The sequence below is a fragment of the Oncorhynchus keta genome, chromosome 26 (assembly GCF_023373465.1).
Source record: "Oncorhynchus keta strain PuntledgeMale-10-30-2019 chromosome 26, Oket_V2, whole genome shotgun sequence".
NCBI lineage: Eukaryota > Metazoa > Chordata > Actinopteri > Salmoniformes > Salmonidae > Oncorhynchus > Oncorhynchus keta.
Window position 1 is genome coordinate 18,224,363 of NC_068446.1, and position 26,275 is coordinate 18,250,637.

Consider the following 26,275-nt stretch of genomic DNA (forward strand, 5'->3'; position numbering starts at 1 on the left):
TTGGAAGGACCCCTCATTGGAGAGGCCTGTACCAAGCTCTTCTGACCACCCTCACTGCGGTGATGGTTGCTGAGAGAGATTCCTGGATTCATGTGTCACACTGCAGACAAGTTCCTGATCCAGAAGATGATGGGCCCTCGCCAGTTCCAGTGGTGCAATCTGGCCCTTCTCTGCATTAGCACAGGGGTGCTAATAAGAACAGTAGGTTGTCCTCTTGTTGGAGACCTGACAGAGGTTGAAAAGTCCTGAGCCAAAGGGGCCAACGCCAGCCTGTAGTTGTGGCCCAGAAGGAGATGGTCATCATCGAAAGAGAGCCCCGCAAGGCCCACAACAATGAGGACAACTTGTTCTTCTCTAGAGCAGAAATTGTTGCTAATCTTACATCTGGACAAAAAGAGTGTTGAGTGTGTGGTTTGGGGCCAGTTAAGTTAGGAGCAGGTTTACCGCTTGTGGGAGTTCCCATAGGACTTATCATTCTTAGTGGAGATGCCACATAACACTGACCCTATGACGTTCTCTGCATTACACAACCACAGTCCCACCGTTGTTGGCTAGGACAGATAATACTTAACTCCCACCTAATTCAGTAGCAGGAGTGATGACAACCCCTTGGTGTATTAGGAGGTAATCATTTGGGTGAACTAGAATGTAAATTGTATAATGTATTACAATGGAACCAATACCTATAAGTTAACTGTTAATGCCGACACCTATGGTACTTCAGTCTATAATGACATTATCCCTTTCAGAGGAGCTCCGAATGGAACCGATTGGTTGTGTGGAAAAATGGCTTACTATAGCATTCCCTCAATCGAGGTACGTGTACTGTTGGGTCTGTGGCGAGAGCTATGAGAACCATTCCGAATGATTAGAGGGATCTGAAGGCTTTGTTTAAAGACTTACAAACCCCCTGGAATGAAGAGCGATAAGAGATCCCTCACCGACATCACTCGCACTCTGGCACCTGCCTCCAAGTTCAAAGTAACATCTATCCTGGAGCCCTAGACAAAGATTTCCCCAAGGCATCATTTTCCCCCAATCAATTGAATGTGTAATTTGGGCTAAGATTAGCTTGCAGTTTTTTTTATGAACACCCACGAGTCACCACTTAATTCTGGCGCATTATATAATGGAGGAAACATTACGGTTTCATTAATAAAGGCTTAGAGTATGTGAATGTTGCTCATCCAATTGATATTCAGTGTAAAAAAGAAAACCCCATCCATCTATGGTTTTAATACTTTATCAACATTGTATTATGTCCAACAGGATGTAATGTTGCTACATATTACCACATTTTCAAAATAATGTAATATTATTGTACATGTAGAAAAAGTCTTAAAACAGACACCACAGTTTATATTAATCTATTTATTTTTTATTACCTTTATTTAACTAGGCAAGTCAGTTTAAGAACAAATTCTTATTTTCAATGACGACATAGGAACAGTGGGTTAACTGCCTTATTAAGGGAATGATTAGAGGAATGTGCTGTAGTGCTGATTTTACAGTTAGTAAACTATCATGGTAAACATTTCATGAGACATGACACACAGCCAGGCAGGGACCCATGATAGTTCCCATCTTGGAGGCCAGGCAGGGACCCATGATAGTTCCCATCTTGGAGGCCTGGCAGGGTCTGGAATGGTACTGGGGCTCCTCACAAGCTGCAGGCCTGCAGCTTCTTGTCAGCCTGCTTCAGAGACACCCAGGTGTTGAGCATGGAGGCTCGCAGTTTGGACCACACCAGGTGGTCACTGAGCCCGAAGATCTGAGCAGCAAACTGGGCCGCAGCTTCTGGGGAGAGGACGGTGGAGCAGCCAAGACCTGCGGGAGAGGAGCTCACAGGGTTAAGGTAAACACACAGATACAATAAAAATGGGAGAATTACCACACATTACTGAATACACACAGCAAGAAAGACCGCATGCAGGGATGTACTCACCGCTTGGCATGCGAAGGGATGACCAGATGTCCTGTGCCCCCCAGTTGGGGGTGATAGGAGGGCAGTTGATGACTGGGTAGACGGTGTTTCCTGACATCACTGGACCAAGGCCGTTGCTTCTGCCTGCCACAGCCACAAACACAGTTGGTACTCCGTCACCTGGGAAAATACTGCACATTAGCTCATCCATCCTAATATAAATGTTTTATATTAGATAGCCACTATACTACACAGTTACTCCACATACCAAGCAATTATTTAAAACACTTTCAGAAAAAAATTGATATATCAGAATCTTCCATTCTCAATAAACATAATAAGCAAGCAATGGCTTTTACAATGCATGAACAATCTACGTAGAGGGGTAGCTATATTTGTAGAGGTGCCCAGTAAGCTTAGGGCTAAAAGACTGAGCTCAGCCCACCTTCATATTCAGCTTTGATGCGGAGAGTTTCATCTGGTCCTTTGTGTGCTGAGGTGACTCTGAGGTCACAGGGGATTCCGTAGGAGCCACAGGCCTTCCTGATCTTCTCACAGTGGTCCGTGTCAGAGATGGAGCCCATCAGAACCACCACTCTGCCACTGGCCTGGGGCTCCAGCAGCCGCTAGACAAAAACACACTGCCTGTTAGCCTCTACTGAATGCCTATTCCACTATGGGCTGTACTTGTACCGGGTCTGCAGGTAATTTCAGATTAAAACAAACTTGGTTAATTTGACAGAAGTTGTGAAGGTCACAAATGGTTCACCTGAGAACCTGATAATGTCTAAGAGATGACACTGGATTGGAACACAATCAACAGACACAACCAGTTAATGTTAAACATTTTTTTTTACCCCTTTTTTTCCTCCCCAACTTTCTGGTATCCAATTGGTAGTAGTTACAGTCTTGTCTCATCGCTGCAACTCCCATACCGACTCGGGAGAGGCGAAGGTCGAGAGGCATGCGTCCTCCGAACCACAACCCAACCTACTGCTTCTCGACACAACGCACATCCAACCCGGAAGCCAGACGCACCAATGTGTCGGAGGAAACACCGTACACCTGGTGACCTGGTCAGCGTGCGCTGCACCCGGGCCCCGCCACAGGAGTCGCTAGTGAGCGATGAGACAAGGATATCCCTGCCGGCCAAACCCTCCCTAACCCGGACGACACTGGGCCAATTGTGCGTCGCCCCATGGACCTCCCGGCCAGAGCCTGGGCTCGAACCCAGAATCTCTGGTGGCACAGCGACGCAGTGCCTTAGACCACTGCGCTACCCGGGAGGCCACCAGTTAATGTTAAACTACGTGATTCTCTATCAGTATGGTATGTTGATTCAACACAAACACTAGTGCTTGTCCTCCTGATAACAGATACAGCTGGTCAGCTTAGGCTCTTTTAGGCTAGAGAGCAAAAGGGCACAGGAGTAGTGGGATACACAAGGTTAGCTTACCTTCACGCTTTCAGAGACCCACTCAAAGTTCCTCTTCACCATCTGCATAGCTTCAGGAGTCACCTCCTTCAGGTCCCGGTACACCTGCAGAGAAGAGGAGAGCACACAGGTTTACACTACAGCTAATGTGGTGCAACTCAAAAAATGAGGTGGTTAAATAATGGCAACATTAGATTTTTTCCATAAAGGGATGGCAGGATGGGAGAATTGAACAGAGCGATGCGGGAGATCACCTCACCTGTTTGTCTTTCTGCTGACTCCGATCTCCCGCTGGCCACAGCCTCCAGGAGTCATTGTCAATCACGTCAGCAAGCACTATCTCTTTAGTGCTCACATTCACACCAAACTCAATCTGTCAACAACAAAAAAATACAAAAAAACATTCAAAAGCAATGTTTTACGGGAAGACATTAAATTCAAAATGCCCCAACATGACTTCCACATCTATACCCCCCATGACCAGCAGATGGCGGCGCTGAGCTGCATACCTTCATGTCCACAAGGGTGCAGTTCTGGGTGGCCCAGGCCCTCTCCAGGACCTCAAAGATGGCAACAGTGCTGCGGTTCATGATGTCCACCTCACAGCGGCCAATGGTGAGCCCAGCCAGAGATAACTTAGTCTCCAGCAGCTGCTCCTCTGACCATTGAGGGTCATTGTTGGCATCGTCCTGGGACAAACGGTGACCAAGATAAGACATTGATGTAAATTGTAAAACACAGCAATATTTGTATAAAGGAGGATGAGTTGATTCACCTAACTTTCAATGTTGTCCCCTGAGCGGACAGTGAATGTGTGCAAATCAAACCGGAAGATTGGATTATGGGAGAGGATATGTTTCTACTGGGCATGATTGGACAGAGAAATACACACACACCTTGAAGAACATTTCCATTTTCAGAGGGTAGAACCTGTAGCCCTCCTTGACCCCTGGGTTCCTCTTGAGAAAGGACCCGGTGGCCACCCTCCGACAGACCCACTCGATTGGAATCATCTCACAGCGGGCCGCCACGAACGCCTTCTCCGACTGCTGCCTCACAAAAGCTGTCTTAATGCCTGAGGGATAGGGACATCACAAGGTCTTACTCAGCCACTGATGATTAAATCAAATGCACTACTACTAAGGCCACGAAGCCAATTAACAGCCAGTCAGATATGCCATTGTCTTAGATGAAGGGGAGGAACGAGGGCTAGAGTGGGACACATTCTGAGTTGCAAGGAATTCATTTCCACAGTTAGGCTTACAACGTTTATTTAAAAATAAACGCAACATGGGAGTTATTTCTGATCAAGTAGTGTTTATTAACAGACTACTGTGATTCCAATGTCAAACACAGGAATGTAACATGGCCTGGATACTCAGGACAGCTGGCCACTGTGCTCAGTTAGACAGAACAATCCCTGATAATAGCTGTTTGATTGCATTCTAGCCTGCAGACGAATCCATTCATGAATTGTTGGCACACTTAAAATTTCCCAGGACAATGTATATTTCTCACAGGTCCAATAAGCTTTCGAATTGATTACAAAAAAATTGGATGTTCTCGACACTTGAAAGGATGAGAGGGCACATCTAAAGAAAGTATCACAAGCACCCACACATGCAGACATTGCCAAACTAATCATTACATTTACATGTCATTAGCATGTACCAACTTGCATAATTGACAACAGTGTAGCCTGACGACTCACCGGCCTCCTGCAGCAACTTGAAAACACAGCTCGTGGTTCTGTTTGCTATCGCGGCCTTGCCCTCCATCTGGTCCTTCCTCGCTGCATTCCCTGCTGTGATTTGGTCCTTCGACTGGACCAAAACATGGCCTGGCTCATCCGCGAGTTCGAAAATCTGCTTGGTCTTTCCCTCGTTTAGTTTTTGTCCCAGTTTCAGCTCTTCAAAACCAGAAAACAAAGAAACAGTGAGTAACCCCAAAATATTGCTTATTCGATTTTTACGATAAACGCGTGTTGACAGTAGACATCTGATTGCATCATCATTTCAACTATCCATCTTTAAATTACTTGATGGGGCCCTTTTGCAAATGAACAAACATAAGTAATGGGCCTACAAGTTGTACTTTGGTGGAAAACATACCTGATGGAGACGCCATGTTGGAAGACGATCTGCAACCCTGAAAAGTAAAGCAAGCAAAAATATATTAAATCAAGTGTGGGAAATGTACACCCAAAATATCGTATTTATAATTTTCGCAACTTCACCCGCAACAGGAAGAAAAGTCAGCACAGAAAGAGGACTCTGCACTGCGCGAGTTCGTTGTGCATGGCCTGGTTCACTGGGTGGGCGGGGTTTGTTGATTTAGACGCAGTCAAAGTAACGAAGGCCTCTCCACGTGGGGGGAAGTTATGCCTCATCATACAATGGCTTATTTGTCTGAAATGCCAAGTGTCGTTTTTTGATTAGTATCTCTTGAATACTTTCAAATAAATCTCATTGCACCTTTATCTCACACACACACAAAAAAACAGGGCGAATTATTGAAATCTTGGACGAGCTGACATTATCAGTCAGTCATCAAATCTATATACTTTTTTTTCCGTTTGTAAATTGTCGGCCTAGTACTTTCGCAATCTGCCACGGATGATTCCGTCTTGTCAGGGGCTGTCAACTCGAAGTAACGTTACATTTTAGCGAGTCAATTCAATAGGCTTCATAGCAAGCATCCCCATTTTGTAGCCCTGTACTAGGTTGAGCCCGTCTGTGTGTAGACGCTAACCAACAAGAGGAAGCATACTTTCCCGCGAGCTCTATTTTTAACACGTGGTCAGTGTGTAAAACGTGGAATTGCACTGCTGTGAGTGTGAGGTATACAAGCTGAGACGCGCAGGGACTGAAGAATGAGCGAGTTCGAAGAATCTGGCATCGGAGAAGAGTGCGGAGTGTTTGGCTGTGTTGCAGCAGGGGAATGGCCAACACAACTAGAAGTTGCCAAAGTGTTAACTTTGGGTCTTGTAGCGCTACAGCACAGGTGAGTTGATGTTTTCTAGCTAGCACGTTTACATAGCGCCGTCAACTATTTTGTATACCCACCCGCTAAGCACAAATTCCGATTATCTTTCCCATAATTGATTATACACTTGCTTTATCAAACCCTCAACCCCGTTGTGCAACTTTCAATGAGAAAATACATTGGAGGGAGCGGTCCATTTCTCAGAACAACACATGATGTTACGTCAAACTTTCTTGATCACTTCTTGCTAAATTGGACATTTTAAGTGTTACTTTGTTTCCCGTGAAAGTATGGACATCTCGTCCTTGGATTCCAGACTAGCGCTGATTACATTTCTCCAATGGAGACTCAACTCAATATCTTTCGTGAAGGTATTGTGTACCACGACTCAGACAGACTCTTATTGTATACAACAGTCAACTGGTTACTGTGATGCTAAAACATACTTTTTCACATTCTGACGCCTACCTGTTTTTCTCGGAATGAGTCAGAGGCTGCCATGGAACAGACTGAGTTGATCTCTATAATAGGAATGTATTGATCCTCCTCTTTGTACTGGAAGTCAATACTCTCAGCACAGCTGCCCCCAGTGTCATGCCTTTTCACAGGTCTATGTGTATCTATAAAACAAGGAATCAATAGGGTCAGTACATCAGAGATTGAGTTGAGGGGTTAAGTGAACACATGGGTTGTGTTCATATAGGCAGCCCAATTCTGATCTTTTTTTCCACTAATTGGTCTTTTGACCAATTTGGATCTGACCAAATATCTGATGTGGTTGATCAAAAGACCAATTTAGTGGAAAAAAAATATCAGAATTGGGGCTGCCATGATGTACAAAAGAGCAATCTGGCGCAGGTTCTTGACCGTGGTCCTCTCAAATTGATCGTGCTTGATGTGCTCGAAGAATATTTCAAAATGTGCACAAAAGAATGTGATCTCTTCAGATTTTGATGACAGATTGTAATCTTGATTCGACTGGTAAACACTGTTCTACTTTTTGAACAGATGGGACAGACGTAAAAGCCATATTTCAGTTTTGTAAAGGCCAATGTTGTAGCCTTTTCTCAGCAGTTTCCTGACTCCTTACCAACCCACCCTCTCGTGATTTGATTAGGAGACTCCTTGGCAAGTCACTGGACTGACTCACCCAGTCACACTGTCCATCATTAGTCTGTTACTGAGCCTTTGGTCACGTGTGGATTTTAAAATGAGATAAGACATTCTCGTGATGTGACAAACATAATTGTTGATGGACGAGGTACAATTTAACCTTGATCCAATGCTTTCCTCTTCAGCCCTCTTTTTGCTGTCGCGTCCTCTCTTTTATCCATCTCGGCATTGCCTGTAAGAAACCAATAGGCACAGGACAAATCAGTGTTCATGCACAATATCAGAACCTCTTTTCCTCCACCAAGTTCTGCTGTCTCCGACTACCAGCTTTGGGGCTGATTGGGGTTCACTTTTAATCTGAGAAATGAGCTTGTTATAGGCTATAACATAGAGATGTGGGATATGTCTGAAGATGTAATGGCTTGTTTGTTATCTTTTATATGGTCGCCACAAAATTATTGAGTGACGGTTTATCTACAATTGCTATCTGAGTCATTTTTTTTTTTTTTTTTTACCTGTGTATGCTCGTTTGTCCTCATTCCTGGGGATAACCTCGTAACTTTGAGCTGTGTAAGAGTTAACTGGACGAGTCCTTTCTTCATGTCCCATTCTTGCAGTTGCTCTATCTGACGACATGAAAATGGCATCTTTGCCATCCTCGTACCCCATCATGGCCGCCCCAGCCAAAATGGCACCAGCCTCTGTTTGTTCCTCATATCTCATGGCAGGTCCACTATCCGACCTGGTCAAAATGGCATCCACCTCATCATAGAACCTCATAAGGTGGCGCGGGTCCGTGCCGTCAGCCCTTCCCCTCTGTAAGGAGCGGTACAGGTACTTGAGGTTCTTGTATTTGGTGTGACACTGCTTCCAGTCACGCTCCACCCCTTGCTGCAGTAGTCGGCAGGAGATCTGCACAAAGATGTCCCTCTTCCTGGTGGAGCTCTGCAGCTGCCTGCACACGCCCTCTTCAGACCACACCTGGATCAGTGCACGCACCTCCTGGTCACTCCAGTTCCGTCCTGTGTCGGACACCGTTACCACGTGGAACTGCTCGGCGCTAGACTGGTCCAGTGGTGATATGTGGGCCTCTATTAGGGTGGGAGACAGAATAGTGAGTGGGCAACGGGCATAGCTGTTAAATTTCAGAAGGCATTTCTGCTGTAGGTTATTTGATTACACATACCTAATTCCCTTTGATTTGGGTCTGTGTCCAGCTCATAATCGTCACTATTGTCATCTGAAAGAGACATTTGTTCCAGGACTGTAAAAAGTAGAACTAAGACTAGGCAATGTACTCATTCAGTATCATCATTCATTAAAACCTCACCATCAATCTCAATGACCAGGTCTCCTGCAGGTGCTGTTGACTGTGTCGGACCTCCAAGAGTTTCCAGCCTCCCAGCTCCCCGGTCAACATCAGGTCCTCTCCTCTGCATATCATGGGTCCCATCCTTCCCATCAAGTCCCCTGTCCAGCAATATGGCCTCCAATTCGTCGAAGAATTTCATGTACCTTCCTGGGCCACTGCCGCTGCTGCCTGCGGCGGCCTGGGCGCTCTTGGCCATCTTGTACTCATACTTGAGGTTCTTATATTTTGTGCGGCATTGTTTCCAGTTGCGCACCACTCCGAAACCTCTTTGCATGCGGCGGGCCATCTCCTGGAAGATGGCCTTGTTGCGTAGCGTCCCTTTCAGACGCTGCCGGACGTGGCGGTCAGACCAGACGCACAGCAGAGCCCGCACCTCCTCATCTGTCCAGTGGCGGCCCCCCTCCGGGCCCACGCATTGGGCGTAGGGGAGAGCCCCATGAAGAATCTGACCCGGGACTCCTAAACGAACACACACATACGCTTACATTTTTAAAGGAATGTGAATCAAGGGATACTTTTTTGATATGGTCTGTTACAGATACTCAGGTTTATTTAGATTCCGTGTACTCCTTTTTCTAGGCTACTGGTATGTGACTCCAGTTGTGTCCGAGTCAACATCTTGGTCACAAAGCAGCCTCTGAGGCTTCTTATTTAGATGAGGGATCACTTAAAGACTGCTAGTTAGACTACTGCTGCATATACTAAACAACTTAAGATTTGGTACTACATTTATTAGGCATAGTCTATGGTCCACTGTTTTTCAGACATTATCTTAACAATCCTTCACCCACAGCTAGTGTGTTGGGATGCCGCAGATCGTTTTATTTTATTGCTTCCTATAACCTACGCCAATTGCTATATACTCTAATTGTTTCAAAGTTTCCGTATACAAATATTTTGTAAGCACTTGTATATTTCTCTCCCAATATAACACTGTTCCTGTAACTCCGAGTTACCTTCCTGCATTGTGACTAAGGAAGAGTGGGCCTCTTTCTCACTGGTCAGATCCTCCTCCTCTTCCACCAAGTCACTTGGGGTCATTTGGGTGTCCATCATGGCTGCTGCCCCCTGATTGTAGTTGTTGAATGTGCCTGGTGATTCAGCCTTCCTGGCTTGCAGTCCCAGCCTCCTGCACTGGGCTTGACACTCCCTCCAGTCCCGCAGCACGCTGAGCCCTCTCAGCTGCTCTGAGATGCATTCAAATGTGGCTCTGCTGCTGACGCCTGAATGCTGAGCTGCTCCCAGCTCCCCCCACACTGACAGAAGAGCCAGCACCTCCGCTTCCCCCCACTGTCCTGCTGCTCCTGTCTCCTCTACCTCTACCGTCTCTTCTTCACCTCTTCTTTGTCTCCCTGCTCCTCTCTCCATGTTTGAGCTGACCTGGAAACGCTTCTTTCTCTCCCAGCCCCCCTTCCTCTGCTGCCCGGTTCCCTAGGCAACCAGGCGTTTAAGCCTGAGAGGAACGCCCACGCAGCCTCACTACTGGCTTAAGCTTTGTGATGTGGGGGAGGGATGGACTGTAATCCGAGAAGCAGCTTGGCAAATCGTCTGCAGCGCAAGGCCACTCCATATAAGGAAACTCCACTGCAGATACACACAACCCCCCTACACCACCTCTCCTTCACCAAAACGGTTTAGTCTGCCCCAAGGCATTATGCATGCATAAAAGCTGGCCTCAAACATGTTGCATCAAGCAAAGTCGAGTAGGTTTGGCTGTAAGAGATTTAAGGACTGCTGTGTCATTGTTGCAAGTGTTTCCACCTCACTAACACTGTCATTCAAGCAATCTATTTGTTTTTGTTTTACCTAGGGGTCAGGAAAGTGCTGGGATTGTCACAAGCAATGGAGTCAACCCACCAACGTACAACACCCTCAAGGTACAAATGTGTGACAAACAGAACCATTCAGTATGGAAACATGAAAGAGAAATGACTACAATCCTACTCATTCTAGATTACAAAGATACTCAACTTGTCCTCTAATTTACACAACATCCCATCAGTTGCCTCAAACTAGGCATAATACTATCACCCCCAAACAACAAAAACAACATTTTTAAACCCTTCCATCTGTGGGAGTTTCAGTCCTATTAGTTAACTAAAATCTAAGAAGTACAAGGAGAGAACACACTATAGAAATGAGACACTTGTAGCATAAAAACAGGCATGTGATATCATCACTTTAAAGTTTTACTAGTCACAGTTCGGCTACATTTATTTGTATTTTTAATGCACAGGGTTTTAGGAGAGCAAAGTTCAGTGGGTGTGTACCCAAGATGTCCCTGTCTGCCTATGTGTTGTGATTAGCTGCGTCTCTTCCCAACTCAGGGAATGGGCTTAGTGAATAACGCCTTCCCACCTGAGAACCTTCTGAAGCTGCGCTACGGTAACCTGGGCATCGGGCACACGCGCTACTCCACCACGGGCATCTCTGAGCTGCAGAACTGCCAGCCCTTTGTGGTGGACACACTGCACGGCAAGATCGCTGTGGCACACAACGGGGAGCTGGTCAATGCAGCCGCACTGCGTAAGAAGGTGGGTTGTGCTGTCATAACACACACGGTCGGTGGATTTCTTTGTTTTAAAGGTACATTACTGTGTGTGTTATGTGTATGGCAGGTGATGCGTCACGGTGTGGGCCTGTCCACCAGCTCAGACAGTGAGCTCATCACCCAGCTGCTGGCTCTGACTCCACCCATGGAGGAGCTGGATGCCCCTGACTGGGTGGCCAGGTTGGTTCTAGAACCTTCTATTCTAATAATACCCCATCTCCTCTTTTACCTCCTGTGACACTCTTCTTCATCTTGATTGATTGTTTATTCTCGCCATTGCAGGATAAAGAACCTGATGCATGAGACCCCGACATCCTACTCGCTGCTGGTGATGTACACAGATGTGATCTATGCTATCCGTGACCCGTATGGAAACAGACCCCTCAGTATTGGGCGCCTCGTCCCCATTTCTAAACTCCACACTGCAGGTATTTTTGGTCCTTAGCGCTGCATGGTATTTTTGGATCTCTTGATTTGTGCATTATCTATGAGCAGGGTTACTAATCTATAATCAAATATATTGGCACTCTTGCACTTTGCAATGGAGCAGAGTGTTCTCTTTTCAAAACTGGTTGAATGGCAGGTAAGATAAATTACACATGAATGAGAATCACTTGCCTTCGTTTTAATTTTGAATAATTTCGTTCAGGCCATTGTTCACTTTCAGTCAAAATCTAAATTTCAATATAGAATTTTTCTTTCTTGGTGCTGTGCAGTAGTAAATCAAGCAAATTCACGTGTGAACACCATTTTTATTTTAAAATGTCTACTCATTTGAGAAGAAATGGTGAATTGTGCCACTGCCAATATATTTGACCACAACTGTATAAAGGGGTGGAAGCGGATGGATGATTGACAGGCCATACTCTGTCCACTGTCAGGTGCTGGCGTGGGGGAGACAGAGGGCTGGGTGGTGTCATCAGAGTCCTGCAGCTTCCAGTCCATCGGTGCCAAGTGAGTGCTCTCATCATCATGGTTACTGTTCTCTTATTGCCATGGCAATGTGTGGCTCACAAGCCTCTTTCTGCTCGGTCTGGTCCTCAGGTACTACAGAGAGGTGATGCCTGGAGAGATAGTCCAGATCTCCAAACACGGTGTGAAGTCCCTAAGCATCGTCCCTCGCCCTGAGGGAGACCTCCCTGCATTCTGCATCTTTGAATATGTCTACTTTGCCAGACCAGATTCCATATTTGAAGGTAGGCATATTTAGAAGTTGGCCAGCTAATAACACTAAAACTGATTTAGTACTTAGTCGGTGAGAGTAGTGAATAGTTTGACTGGGAGATTACGGCACACAATGTGTTTTTTTAAAAAACATTTATTTAACTAGGCAAGTCAGTTTAAAAAAACAATCATCTTATTTACAATGACGTCATACTGGGGAACAATGCCTTGTTCAGGGGCAGAATGGGACAGATTTTCACCGTGTCAGCTCTGGGATGTGATCCAGCAACCTTTTGGTTACTGGCCCAACGCTCTAACCACTAGGCTACCTGCCTTTGACCTGATGCCAGAGCACCTATAGTTTCCCCCCGGTGTTTCAGGTCAGATGGTGTACACGGTGAGGCAGCGCTGTGGACGTCAGCTGGCCGTTGAGGCCCCTACAGAGGCAGACGTGGTCAGCACTGTGCCCGAGTCTGCTACACCGGCTGCACTGGGATATGCTCAACAGGTGAGGCAGCAAAAACACACTGATCAGGTCTTCTGTCTGTGTTTTCCATGACCATTTTTTTCTATGTAGTCACCTATAGGACATTTTGATAAGTTGCATGTCTTGACTATTCTTTCATATTGTTTTATGCTGGGTATGTATGCATGTGCCTCTCTTGGGCTTCAGTCTGTACTATGCTGTTCCATCTCTGCAGTCGGGACTGCCGTACGTGGAGGTTCTGTGTAAGAATCGCTATGTTGGGAGAACGTTTATTCAACCAAACACACGCCTCAGGCAGTTGGGGGTGGCCAAGAAGTTTGGGGCACTGACAGACAACTTTACAGGCAAGCGAGTGGTGCTCGTTGATGACTCCATCGTCAGGGGCAACACCATCTCCCCCATAATAAAGCTCTTAAAGGAAGCAGGAGCCACAGAGGTGAGTTGCCCAGTTGGATCGCTATCAGCTCTCTTTCTATCAATTATACTACAGGTAATCTCTCCTTGTTATAATGGTTGAGTACTATACTAAGTTTGGTCTTGCGTTGTCTGTAATGACCACTCATTTTGGTTGCTTACCTCCCTCCTATAGGTTCACATCCGTGTTGCCTCACCACCCATCAGGTTCCCATGCTACATGGGCATCAACATCCCCACAAAAGAGGAGCTCATCGCTAACAGGCCAGAGTTTGAGGACATTGCGGGCTACATTGGTGAGATTTGGAACGCTACAAAGTTCATGTTTTTGAGAGTAGTCCCCTCTAGATTCACATTTTAATCTGTGACTTGAGAAATAGTTTGCTAACACCAGTTGTGTGTGTGTGGCAAACTGATGTGTTCTGTAGGTGCAACCAGTGTGAGGTATCTGTCGGTTGAGGGCCTGTTATCAGCGGTGCAGGGAGGAATCCCCTCCCTCCAGGGGAAGGATGAGAGGATCAACACCAATGCCAGCAGGAGAGTGGGCCACTGCACCGCCTGCCTCACAGGCAAATACCCTGTGGAACTGGAGTGGTGACCATTGACCACAACCCTCTCAACAAGTCAGACACAGATGAAGCTGCCATAGATGACCACAACCAAACTGTTCTCGATCACACTACTGCTGTTTATTGTACTTAACTCTGGGGCATTAATGCTGCCATTCTGGCAACACAACCGTATGCATGTCAATGTATTACATTTGAACCCAGCCCTTTCATTCCACGTAAGATTACATTCCATTGTTACTGAAAAGCAACATTTTGTGAGGTGAAAGTAGCTGTGTTCCAACCCCTTATTTCTATCCTCTTATAGGAGAGATGTTACAAGTTGCCTTATCAGCTGTAAGACGCACAAGACTAAACAATGTTTAGTGGAAACAACTTGCCTTCATTTCATATAGCCAAAAATGTTTAAATAGGCAAATACATATGCAGACCTGTTTAAAGTAGTTGAATCCTCTGTCTCCCTTATTTACATGAATCCTCCTGTAAAGTACATTTCAGTTTTTCTATGTTGATCATAATTAGATTTACCCTATTGTGATATGTAAGAAAATTAAAGTGATAAAATAAATCCATACAGCCAAAAAAAAGTCAACTTATTTTATTACAAAGTAATTTAGTATGTATTTTATGCATCTATCCATTCAAAAAACAGCTATTGTTATCCCACGGGGGCATAAAAAGACCTTGTGGGAACACTGTTCATTGTAACAAACGAGTTAGTAATTGGAACATCAGAACTGTTTTAAAAGCTGATATATAAAACAACATTTAACAGTCAGGCATATCATCTCGAGGTGCAGGCCGACATCATTTATACAGAAGCTGTCTCCTAGAGAAACTGGGGAAAGAAGGGAGGCTGGTTAACATGAGAAACAAAAATGAATCTATGAAAGATTAACGACAACACAGAACAGACTGAATAAGGTCATGGTTACCTTGGCGAACAGCCACATTGGCACTCTGCCTTGACAGGTGACTTTCCTGGGGGGAGAAATGGTCTCATCAGAACTGAATACATTCATTGCGGTGGTCAAAGTTCGGAATTTTATTTTCCAAGAAAACAAAGCAAACGAACCTGGATGAATCCCAACAAATCTGTTGTATTTCGCTCTCTAAAACAGGACACAGGACAGCAATGTTATAAAAAATATAAGGAAACAATACTGGTATTCTGTATGTACATTGTTTCTGTGGAAGACCCTTACACAAGCAGGAGAGGGCTGATCAACATGCAGGCCAGACCAGGAGCCTGCAGCTTTCCTGACTTCTGCGTCTGAGTGGTGATGGGGGCTGTGGCGGATCTGAGACAGGCTGGCCCTATGCGGGCTCCAGGTGTGGGAGTCACAGGAGATGTCCCTCTGGGTGGAGGACAAGTGGCTGTCTAAGCGATTCTGGCACCTGATCATTTCTCTCCTCTGGCGGAGAGATCCTGGTGAGTACACGCAGGAGTTGTCTCTGAAGCGTTTGGACTCTGGGGAATGTTTCTGGACCAGCTCCCTGCGACGCTTCCTCATGACAGAGTGGTGAGGAGACAGGGCCAGGGCAGCCAGAGCAGAGGAGGAGGGGCCTCTGGTGGTCTCTGCTCTCCTCTCACACATGCGACAGGAGGGGACCGATTTGCCCTGACAGACAAGCTTGTGGTATTTGCCCTGACACACAAGCTTGTGGTAGAGCTTCTGGAAGTCCTCATCGATCTGCTTAGTGGAGTTCCTTAGACTGGTGGATGGGGAGAATGAATCCAGGGAATAGTGTCGCTGGAGCTTTGGCTGAGCTGCCCCAGCAGTAGACTCCTGATGGGTGACTCGAGATGAGTGGACTTTCAGTTGGGAGGCACTGCAGGTGTCTAGGTGGTGGAGCTTCCTGGGTGACAGAAGACTCTGAAAAGAGGGGGAAAACGCAGGGGAAGATCTGGGTTCCACCGTCACCATGTTTCTCTGATGATATCCAGCAACGCCTGATTTGAGGCTTGTATGGTCAGTGTTAGGAGATGCACGCTGGCCTTCCCAGCTCAGCAGTCTGGCTCTGTAGGGACTTTGTGCTGCTGAGGAGCGGTAGACAGACCTCTCTGTGTCTGAAGACATGACCACAGGGCGTACTGCTGTGAAAATCCTCTGACTGGGGACGGCACACCTCAGAGATGGGCTGCTCAACCCTCCTGCTGTGGAAGGGCCTTCAGATCTGTCAGGACTGAAGACAAGGGTAGTATACCTAACCCTGGTGGGTGGGGCAGAGGACATAGACACCGTGAAGGTTTGGTTTAGGGGGGCCTCATCTAGCTCAGGGTTCTCCTGTAGGGAGGAGTCTGCAGAGGGAGGGGAGGAGGGAGCGGAGGAGGCTGCAGAGGGAGGGGAGGAGGGAGGGGAGGAGGGAGCGGAGGAGGCTGCAGAGGGAGGGGAGGGGGGAGCGGAGGAGGCTGCAGAGGGAGGGGAGGGGGCTGCAGAGGGGGCTGCAGAGGGAGGGGAGGAGAGAGCAGAGGGAGGGGAAGAGGGAGGAGCAGAGGGAGGGGAAGAGGGAGGAGCAGAGGGAGGGGAAGAGGGAGGAGCAGAGGGAGGGGAAGAGGGAGCAGAGGCGGCAGGACTGGAGCCTGCAGAGGAAGGACAAGAGAAGTCCATCAGTGGAAAACGGCGAGACGGTTGTCCGTTTCCTGAATTTGTCCGCTTCCTGGGTGACTGCCTCTCTGCTGGCCTCTTCTGGAGGATGACCTTGGTCTGTGGAGGATGGGTGCCGTTTGTCCTTTTGAGGTTAAACTTTGGACTCTTGGGGTTACTCACATTCGGTGTGGTGTTCTGAGATGTTGGGAGGATGGATTGGCTAATGTTGAGGTCAGGTTTTCTGTGAGCTGGTCTCAGGGTGCTGTTGAAGGTGCGGTTGAGGTTTCTGTTAGACGACCGCCTGAGTCTGTGGTACCTCCTTAGCACCCCTACAGCTGCGTCGGACACATGTTGGCGCCTCCAGGCCTCTCCCATCTGACTGAGCATGCTGGGATACAGCTCCTGTAGAGTGCTCCGTTGACTGCTCAGAGAGCGCTCCAGCTCCCCATCCTGCTCCTCTGGTGCCCCCCACAGGTTACTTCTAGTCTCATTCACCTTGGAATTGTCCACCCCTGTTGGAGGCGATAAATCCAATTTATTCATCAGAAATGTCAAAAACTTTAAAAAAGTGCTGCAGTTGTATTTCATGTTAACTTTAAAATGTTCAATTCATAAGTCACTGGGGTTTATGTTGAAATAATTAACGTACAGTGGCTGCTCTCGGCAGCCTGATGCATAAAAGAATCGTTACTGGGGGCAGTGACAGCACTCGTGTCTACAGAACCCTCATCGACACAATCACTGCTGGCATCATACTGGTGGTATGAGATGTCCATCTGTTGGAAACCATGAGAAGTACAGTAAGATTTATTTTTCCATGGGGTTTTGTTATGTGTATTTAAATCTTATTCTTGACAAACGCTACTATTATAACATTGCATTTTTGCTACACTGATTATATATTTATATCCTGGATTCTTGACATATCAGGATTACTGTTACGGTGCCACTTGGGTTAATTGACTCATTCGGACATTAAGATTTTATATGTATTGATTATTTGCATACTTTGACCTTTTACTACATTGTTAGGAACTAGTAACATAAGCATTTTGTGGCACTCGCTATAACATCTGCAAAACGGTGTACGCGACCAACAACTTTCATTTTATGCTATAGTAATGTGAACTGTTAACATCTGGTTGGACTCTAATCAGTTTTCTGTGTGTGTAGGTCATTACTCCATACATTTTTTTATATTACATTTATTTAACAAGGCAAGTCAGTTAAGAACAAATTCTTATTTTCAATGACGGCCTAGGAACAGTGGGTTAACTGTCTGGCTACCTAGGCTACCATGGCGCCCCAGATTGGGAGAACTGCAATTAGATTAAGTAAAAGCAATTTACCTTGAAGTCTCCAGTGGTGTCATGTGGCCTGTGTATTTCAGAAATATCTAAAAGAACAAAACATAACTTGAATACAGATTTAGATCAATTGAACAAGTGCACATCTCACAGAGAAACAACATGTTGTAGTTCCCTACCTCCTAGTGACAGCTCTGCCAGGCCAGCATCACTCTAAAGAGAAGGTGTGATCCAGAAAGAGATTCCTCAGAAAAAATGTAAAGTCAACATAAACAGAAAATGTACAAAGTGGATGTAAAATAATTAGCCACAGATCATTTACAAACCTTTGACAAGTCCAGCTTTGACAGCGCCAACTCTGACTTGAACATGCAACGGCTCACCTCTTCTCCATCCAATGACAGGATACATGAAAAAAAAACAAGAAAACATCAAGGCATGGAGCCAATTCTTCTGAGTCCAGATGGTTTACCCATCAACATAAAGCTGGCTACTTGTTGTTGACAAGACTAAACAATTATTCTTCAAGCACTGAAGGTCCACAGTGACACCATAAACTGACTTTTGTTTACCTTGGGGAGTTATGTCCTCCAGGTTCACCTCAGTCCCATCATCATGCAGCTTTGAATACTGTTGAGTCAGAAAGAGTAAATACAGGCACATTTGGATGTTTCCCTACAGGGGGGGTCAGAGACCTGGCCGTGTGGTGCCAGGATAACAACCTCTCCCTCAATGTGATCAAGACGAAGGACTACAGTCGTGAAGAGGGCACGACAAAGCCTATTCCCCCTCAGGAGACTGAAATGATTTGGCATGGGTCCTCAGATCCTTAAAAGGCTCTACAGCTGCACCATCGAGGGCATCACTGCCTGGTATGGCAATGGCTTGGCCTCCGACCGCAAGGAACTACAGAGGGTAGTGCGTACAGTCCAGTACATCACTGGGGCCAAGTTTCCTGCCATCCAGGATCTCTATACCAGGCGTGCCAGAGGAAGGCCCTAAAAATTGTCAGACTCCAGCCACCCCACCCATAGACTGTTCTCTCTGGTACTGCCAAGTCTATGTCCAAAAGGCTTCTTAACAGCTTCTACCCACAAGCCATAAGACTCCTGAACAGCTAATCAAATGGCTACCCAGACTATTTGCATTGTCACCCCACCCCTCTTCTACACTGTTCATTATCTATGCATAGTCACTAACTCTACCTACATGTACATATTACCTCGACTAACCTGTGCCTCGTTATGTTATTTTACTGCTGCTCTTTAATTTTTTATTTTATTTTTTTACTCATCCATTTGTATTTTTTTACTTACTTAACTCTTATTTTTCTTAAAACTGCATTGTTGGTTATTAAGGGCTTGTAAGTAAACATTTCACTAAGGTCTAAACATGTTGTATTCGGAGCATGTGACAAATACAATTTGATTTGGTACATGCTTGGTAGTCCTGAGTGCCATTGATGAGGGGTGTGCATTGTTGGAGCATTTCGTCCCGTGGCCATAAGGGGGATTGGCGAGAAAGACTAGCTACTACCAAAGTGAGTCGCTACATACGGTTTGAAAACTGCATCTGCTCTGCTACTACTAGTTAGTTGGCGAACACCAAAAGAGGGTGTCTTTTCTAACTATGATCATCATACAAAATCGTCAGAAGAATACGGTCTACAAAATAAGCAAACTTCTAGTTACAGTCACGGCTCACGGCAGTTACATGTTAGCCAACGTTAGCTAAACTAACGTTCCCCAACGTTAACTAGCTACCAGTCCATTTCCACCTACCTTCTGAACGATTCTCTCCAGATGATCAGTGTAAATCTTGACATTGTTCTGAAATTTATTTTTTACGAAGTCGTCCATGTTGTCAGTCTTTATCAATCAAAACACTAAAACGAAAAAATGTATTCCCCTCATTTGTTTGCTTCCCTCCGGGTCAAGGGCTCTTGACTAGCGGAATACAGCTTCGACCGGAAGTAGTTTTTTTTGTAGCAAGTTAGGATAATTAATGTGGTAGGTTAGGAGACAGGTTTAGGTTTTATGGTTAGCTAAATTGATCTCCTACCCTGATGCAAAAAGTCCCTTCCGGTCGTAGCTGTACTCCATCTAGTCACGAAAATATTTTTAAATTTCCCGCAACAAAATACTGAACTATGATTGGATGTTTCACAATGTGACACGTTTTTTCTACATGGTGTGATGTCATCTTCATGCGACAAAACATCGACCAGCCAACAACAAAATCAGTAGTTCTGTAAAGTAACTATGTAACATGAATTTGATAGTGAATAGCCATACTTTAGATTTTCCGTATTCACCCGGAGATGGCAACGAAAACACTACAAGACATGGTGCTCGCAGCTTCCTCTTTGCATAGTGGCAAAATAGCTGTCACATTTGACAAGGGAATACCAGAAGGAGGTCCTATGTTGCTTTATTACCACGAACTTGTTGCTCTTGGAAATGAATTAACACATTTTCTACAGATACAGTGTGTGCAAAATACAAGAGCTATTGCATTATATTGTCAGCCAGATATCAACCTTCCTGTGTGGATTCTGGGGTAAGTTTATTATTGGAAATCAAAGCAATTGTCTATTTATACAATAGATGATCTGGAACAGCACCATCCAATTAGCCCAAATTAGATCCATCTCTATGGCAAGATATTATTCACTGCTCTCTTTTTAATGGTGTGCAGATAGCTAATGACTCTCAATGGGGGTTGTTGATCAGCTGTTGCATACCATAGATTAGTATTACCCAAGTCTACTGTAAGTTCTAGGCTTGGACTACTGTAAACACAGCTCTCAAGGGGATCCTCTGTCTGTCAGCATCCTCCAGTTACCTGCTGCGTATGTACCACTGGACCCAGATGCCCCAGCACTCTTGTCTGCTCGTATCATGAAACAGTGTGGGCTGAAGTACTGTGTTCTACAGAGTGACCTGTTGCAGGTAAGAGTGGACTTCACAGAGCATTATGAGAGTGGTTTATATTACAACTGTGGCTTAAAATTATGATGACTTCCTGACAGGTTTCACCTTCTGACTATTCGACTCTCTCTTTCCCTAGCAATTCCAGATGGCATTTTCCAACCTCATGTCTATAGAGGTGTGTGCAGTGTGGTCTGCTCACAACCTAACCCTCGTATTAGTACAGCACAGACCAACTGCAGCACGTAAAGAAGAGCCGAATGCTGACCTGTTTACTCCTGCTGCAGTTCCAGAGAGTGCCAGCCAGGGGGCACTGGCATATATATTACACACATCTGGAACCACAGGGCTTCCCAAGACCGTGAGGGTACCACATAAGTGTATAGTGCCCAATATACTGCACCTCCGGTATGTCCCTTTGGCTGGATTGGTGTAATGCATGTATTCCTGTATATCAATGTCCAGATTACTGGTTGCATTGAATGTTAAGAATTTCATTAAATGTTGTTTGTTTAACAGCATTCTGTCTTTATCTCTTCAGATCTCTGTTTCAGATGACACCAGATGATGTGGTGTTCCTGGCCTCTCCCCTGACTTTTGACCCTTCAGTGGTGGAGATATTTTTGGCGTTGTCATCAGGGGCACGTCTCCTCATCGTCCCCACTGCGATTAAGAGAATGCCCAACAGACTGGCTCATGTGCTGTTTAAGAAACACAAAACGACCGTCTTACAGGTAACTATGACAGTGGGATGAGAGTAACTTATCAAGCCTTTTGTTGCTTTTTGTTGTTGCATGTGCTAATTTTTTTGTCTCCCTCAGGTGACGCCCACTCTGCTTGGGCGTTTTGGAAGGCGTGTCCTACAGGAAGAGGTCCTCTCTGCTGGCTCTTCTCTGCGTGTGTTAGCCCTAGGCGGTGAGGCCTGTCCCTCCCTAGCCCTGCTCCGTAGCTGGAGGCAGCAGGGGAACTGCACTCACATCTACAACATCTACGGCATCACTGAGGTTTCCTGCTGGGCCTGCTGCTACCACTTACCAGAGAGCCTCCTGCAGTCTACTGACGTGTGAGTGACCACTGCACCCTAAAATCCTGACTGTGGCATCCAACTGCTGCCTAAACCAGCAACTCATTTTATGAACCTTTTATCCATTTCTCTGCACCCTGGACATATAATTGATTTGACTCTGTTGTTTACCGGGATGGATATTTCACAGGGCTGAATCCTCTGTGCCGCTGGGTCCTCCCCTGATGGAGACCACCGTGGAGCTAAGAGATGAGGATGGCTGCGTCATCACTCAGGGGGAAGGACAGGTGTTTATAGGTGGGATGGACAGGGTGTGCCTTCTAGATGACGAGGTGACTGTTGCTCCTGGTACAATGCGGTCTACAGGAGACTGGGTGCAGATTAGAGACACACATCTCTACTTCCTCGGGAGGCGAGACCGACTGGTCAAACGCCATGGACAGCGGCTGCATCTGGACACCTTACAGCAAGTCAGTACCATTTCAGACAGCATGTCATGTCAGGCACATATCACCAATTTTCCTGTGCTATCCCCACCTCCAGTCATTGATCTTTCAATCCTCCATATCCCCCTTCAGGTTGTAATGAGTCTACCCCAGGTGGAGGCATGTGCTGTGGGTCTGTATGAGGGGTCTCGGCTGGTGGCCTTTGTCGTAGCCTGCTCTACGTCTGGAGAACAAAAGGCAACCCATTCCTCCTCCCCTGTAGAGCACCAGGTAGAGCATCTTGAAGAGACTGCCCCCTCAACTAGAGGCCTACAGAAGGCCATCCTCCACAGGTTGTCTCAGGTCCTACCCAGTCACAGTGTTCCAGACACCCTAGTCCTGGTCCCGGCCCTACCACTATCCTCACATGGTGAGTGACACTGTCCTCTGTAGCTGAGCATCGCTAGACTCTACTGTAGATGCTGCATTCTAAAACATTTTCTATCAGGGTTTTACCATTCGTTTTTGACCATGGTAGTATCTGAAGTCTGGTGTAAATTAAATGGTGTTTCTTCAGGCAAAGTGTCTATGGGTGAACTTATGAAGATCTACCAGAGACAGAGAGCAGGTTCAGAGTCCCATAGTGCACTGGGGGACATGGAGACACTGAGAGAGAGACTCCAGTCTCTGTGGAGGGTACAGACAAGCCATTATGTTGTTTTATTATGGTCACATACAAGTCAGTATCCCCTTTACATCAAGAGTTTACATATTTGTACCTGTATATTTGTGTGTGTCAGGAGACTTTAGGTCTAACGGAGGATGAAGCCATCCAGGAGGACTCCAACTTCCTGTTAAGTGGAGGCGACTCTCTGCAGGCCCTGCGTCTCTGTGATGACATCACCACTGCTGTTGGAGTGACCTCATCAGGGCTTCTGGAGGTTATCCTGGACGGATCCTTCTCAGAAATACTGCGCCATGTTACCATAGCAACACTGCCTTTCCCATCTGAGCACAGCCGGACATCCCATCCTGTGTCCATGAAACGCCCAGCAGACCCTGTCTCCTCAGCACAGCCCAAGAGACAGCATACAGACCCCTACTCTACAACAGCTGCAGAATGGCCTCTGGGAGTTGTAGTTTCTTCTTTGAAGAAGGCTGTAAGATGTACAGTGGTAAGGAGAGCAGGGGAGGTTGTAGAGATGGGTCAGTCAGACTCTTTGAGGACCAATGAAAACTCCTACTCAGACTCAGAGGGACCAATCAAAAGAACGAGAAATACACAGGAAAAAGGAGCCAATGAGAGTATAGAATCCAACCACTCCCAGACATTTGGATGCAATAAGTGGACAGAAAGCAACCATTCCCAGGATGTGGAAACCAATGATCCCAGTGCTAGCAGTGTTACCCCTCCCTCCAGAGAGGTTGGTGGTCTGGGGCTGGTGGTGAGCTGGGAGTCAGACACAGGGAGGTGTGTAGACGCCTCTCCAGTCCTGCTGGTCCAGAGAGGAGCGGACGGGTCCTCAGGAGGCACCAGGGCCACAGTGTTCATTGGCTCCCATTCCCACAGGATGCAGGCCCTGGACCTGACCACCGGGGGTCTGCTGTGGGAAAGGGTTTTAGGGGACAGGATCGAGTCCTCTTCTGCTGTGTCCCGATGTGGAAGACTCGTCGTGGTTGGTCAGTATCCACATAAAGCATCTGCTTTTTTTGGTTATGATAAATTGTTTAGTCTATTCTACTCTACAGTGTATATTTGGGGGCGGCAGGTAGCCTAGTGGTTAGAGCGTTGGACTAGTAACCAAAATGTTGCTGGATCGAATCCCCGAGCTGGCACGGGTAAAATCTGTAATTTTGCCCCTGAACAAGGCAGTTAAACCACTGTTCCTAGGCCGTCGTTGTAAATAAGAATTTGTTCTTAACTGACTTGCCTAGTTAAATAAAGGTTAAAAATAAATACATATTGAGGGTCTATGTTGTGTGTTTGTTCTCAGGGTGCTATGATGGTGGTGTGTATTTCCTGTGTGTGGAGTCTGGGGAGACACAGTGGGTGTTTGAGACTGGAGACGCAGTGAAGAGCTGTCCTACTGTGGACCCTCTCACAGGCCTAGTGATGGTGGGGTCGCATGATGGCCACGTCTATGCCCTCGACCCACAGGTGTGTGTATGTGCATACCTTTCCAGTGTAAATCTTGCATCACATGCTTAATAGTTATGTGTTTTTGTGTGCATTCTAGGTTCGGCAGTGTGTTTGGAAGCGCCACTGTGGGTGTGGGGCGGTGTTCTCCTCACCCTGTCTCCACCCCTCTCTCAGGCAGCTGTATGTAGCCACCCTCGGAGGACATCTCCTCTGTCTCAATCCTGTGAGTGTCCATGCTTCCTTACCTGCACAAATCGCACTTAGTAGTAATACCCGCGCTTGTTTACTGACATGGCTCAGAAGCACTAGCACTGTTTGAGTGAAGACAACCGACTGACTCAACGTTTTTCTGTTAGGACACTGGTGCTGTCCTGTGGACATATTCCAGGAAGACTCCATTCTTCTCCTCACCAAGTTGCTCCTCAGGTCACATCATCATCGGCTCTGTGGATGGAAACATCTGCTGCTTCAGCCACACAGGGGAAATGGTGAGAGGAAGACCTGGCACTAAGATAATGGCCGTTAAGTGTCTTTATCGTCTTCATTTTCCTCACTGAAGTGTTTCATTTGTTTTAATGCTTTGTGTTTTCGCAGGTCTGGCAGTATGTGACCAATGGACCAGTTTTCTCATCCCCCTGCATCACACCAGACAAGCAGAGGGTTGTGTGTGGGTCACATGACGGGTGTGTGTACTGTCTGAACTGTACTGACGGCTCATTGGTGTGGCGCTATCAGACCCCCAGCAGGGTGTACTCCAGCCCCTGTGTGTTTGACGGGTCAGCCTGGGGTAAGGAGGGTACATTGGTAGGCCTGGCCTCCACAGACGGGACCCTGTGCATTCTGGATGGAGAGGATGGGACCTTGAGAGCATCTCTCTCTTTGCTCGGGGAGCTGTTCTCCTCTCCTGTGGTGTGGGAGCGCTCCCTGGTGGTGGGATGTCGCAATGACTTTGTGTATTGTGTGGCGCCGACAGGGGAGCTCAAATAGATTCCTGAGATATGATATTGTGTTTTTGTACCCTCTTATAATATTAAAGAATAAGATGGGAAACAAATGTGTCAACACTCATTTGAATGAGGAATATGATTCTAAGCTTTGAGTTCAGACGTCAGTATTTAATTTACGTCATTCATAACATTTGCATCACTTTAAGATGTTCTCATGAATACCTTTTAAGTCAGACAAAAAAAGTGCAAATATTATCGAACGATATGTTGTTACATACAACACTGTGTACACTACACTATTGCACACAATCAAAGTTAAACAAAAATGCCAAAGTGACTGAGCCTTGGGGGGTCCTCTTTTTGACCAACGTTCTGGTAAAAACCGCCTCTAACAACACACACATACAGGTCTTTACATTGAGTAGTGAGAGCAAGGTAGTGATGGGAGAAATAGCCATAGGATGTCTGTCATCAACAGACAGCCCAGCAGATGTTCTCATAGCAAGGCTAGCTGGTTCACATGACATTGAGGAAAATGGAAGAGGATGTGATATAGCTGTAAGCTTATCCCATGATGGGATTCACAGAATGTGACTTTCCAAATGCTGGAGGAGAAAAGGCCTTATTATAGGTCAACACATTAGCGGTGACATGACAGGAGAATGTATGTTACAGCCGGTAGGTTGTCTTCTTTCCACAGCAAAGCAAAATACAGGACACAATTAGAGTGGTAAGAACATTGTGCAATTCACAACCACCTGACACCTGGTCTATAATGGTTTGTTTCAGTACAGTCGACATTTGATTATGACAGATCTAGTGTTATTTTACAAACTGCGGTGAGATTCAAAACAACTCTGTCATGGCAATGTATTTATCTTTTTTTTTTTTTACAAT

The 26,275-nt window shown here is 46.2% G+C and overlaps 4 protein-coding genes across 6 annotated transcripts; 2 read left to right on the forward strand and 2 right to left on the reverse strand.

Annotated features, from left to right (window-relative positions):
- Positions 1-1,227: 1,227 nt before the first annotated feature.
- Positions 1,228-10,212, reverse strand: paics (phosphoribosylaminoimidazole carboxylase, phosphoribosylaminoimidazole succinocarboxamide synthetase). 2 transcript variants are annotated; one of them, XM_035737173.1, is made up of 15 exons: positions 9,786-10,212; positions 8,788-9,288; positions 8,644-8,697; positions 7,973-8,548; positions 7,618-7,689; positions 6,813-6,964; positions 5,471-5,507; positions 5,071-5,268; positions 4,256-4,434; positions 3,869-4,048; positions 3,619-3,732; positions 3,381-3,464; positions 2,370-2,550; positions 1,946-2,104; positions 1,228-1,827 (listed from the first exon to the last, which is right to left on the reverse strand). In XM_035737173.1, the coding sequence occupies exons 1-15, from the start codon at positions 10,195-10,197 to the stop codon at positions 1,661-1,663; spliced, it is 3,066 nt and encodes a 1,021-aa protein (XP_035593066.1). In that variant the 5' UTR covers positions 10,198-10,212; the 3' UTR covers positions 1,228-1,660. The 2 variants fall into 2 exon arrangements, with proteins under 2 accessions (XP_035593066.1, XP_035593067.1); XM_035737174.2 differs by lacking the exons at positions 6,813-6,964; positions 7,618-7,689; positions 7,973-8,548; ... (1 more) ...; positions 8,788-9,288; positions 9,786-10,212 and adding an exon at positions 5,596-5,744.
- On the forward strand, positions 5,794-14,588 carry ppat (phosphoribosyl pyrophosphate amidotransferase). The gene is made up of 11 exons (XM_052480293.1): positions 5,794-6,362; positions 10,640-10,706; positions 11,157-11,363; positions 11,448-11,560; positions 11,663-11,808; positions 12,262-12,334; positions 12,425-12,576; positions 12,925-13,052; positions 13,246-13,467; positions 13,621-13,741; positions 13,874-14,588. The coding sequence occupies exons 1-11, from the start codon at positions 6,232-6,234 to the stop codon at positions 14,041-14,043; spliced, it is 1,530 nt and encodes a 509-aa protein (XP_052336253.1). The 5' UTR covers positions 5,794-6,231; the 3' UTR covers positions 14,044-14,588.
- A 3-nt stretch (positions 14,589-14,591) lies between these two features.
- Positions 14,592-19,979, reverse strand: LOC127912007 (uncharacterized protein DKFZp434B061-like). Its single transcript, XM_052480292.1, has 10 exons — positions 19,694-19,979; positions 18,485-18,542; positions 18,239-18,297; positions 18,092-18,125; positions 17,955-18,001; positions 17,255-17,381; positions 15,220-17,117; positions 15,090-15,126; positions 14,950-14,995; positions 14,592-14,852 (listed from the first exon to the last, which is right to left on the reverse strand). Exons 1-10 carry the CDS (start codon positions 19,769-19,771, stop codon positions 14,822-14,824), a joined length of 2,415 nt encoding a protein of 804 aa, XP_052336252.1. The 5' UTR covers positions 19,772-19,979; the 3' UTR covers positions 14,592-14,821.
- Positions 19,075-25,479, forward strand: aasdh (aminoadipate-semialdehyde dehydrogenase). 2 transcript variants are annotated; one of them, XM_035737172.2, is made up of 13 exons: positions 19,075-19,452; positions 20,743-20,863; positions 20,982-21,250; positions 21,384-21,576; positions 21,664-21,905; positions 22,057-22,336; positions 22,445-22,721; positions 22,869-22,987; positions 23,092-23,971; positions 24,286-24,449; positions 24,529-24,654; positions 24,788-24,919; positions 25,026-25,479. In XM_035737172.2, exons 2-13 carry the CDS (start codon positions 20,813-20,815, stop codon positions 25,416-25,418), a joined length of 3,126 nt encoding a protein of 1,041 aa, XP_035593065.1. In that variant the 5' UTR covers positions 19,075-19,452; positions 20,743-20,812; the 3' UTR covers positions 25,419-25,479. The 2 variants fall into 2 exon arrangements, with proteins under 2 accessions (XP_035593065.1, XP_035593063.1); XM_035737170.2 differs by lacking the exon at positions 19,075-19,452 and adding an exon at positions 20,096-20,471.
- Positions 25,480-26,275: the final 796 nt, after the last annotated feature.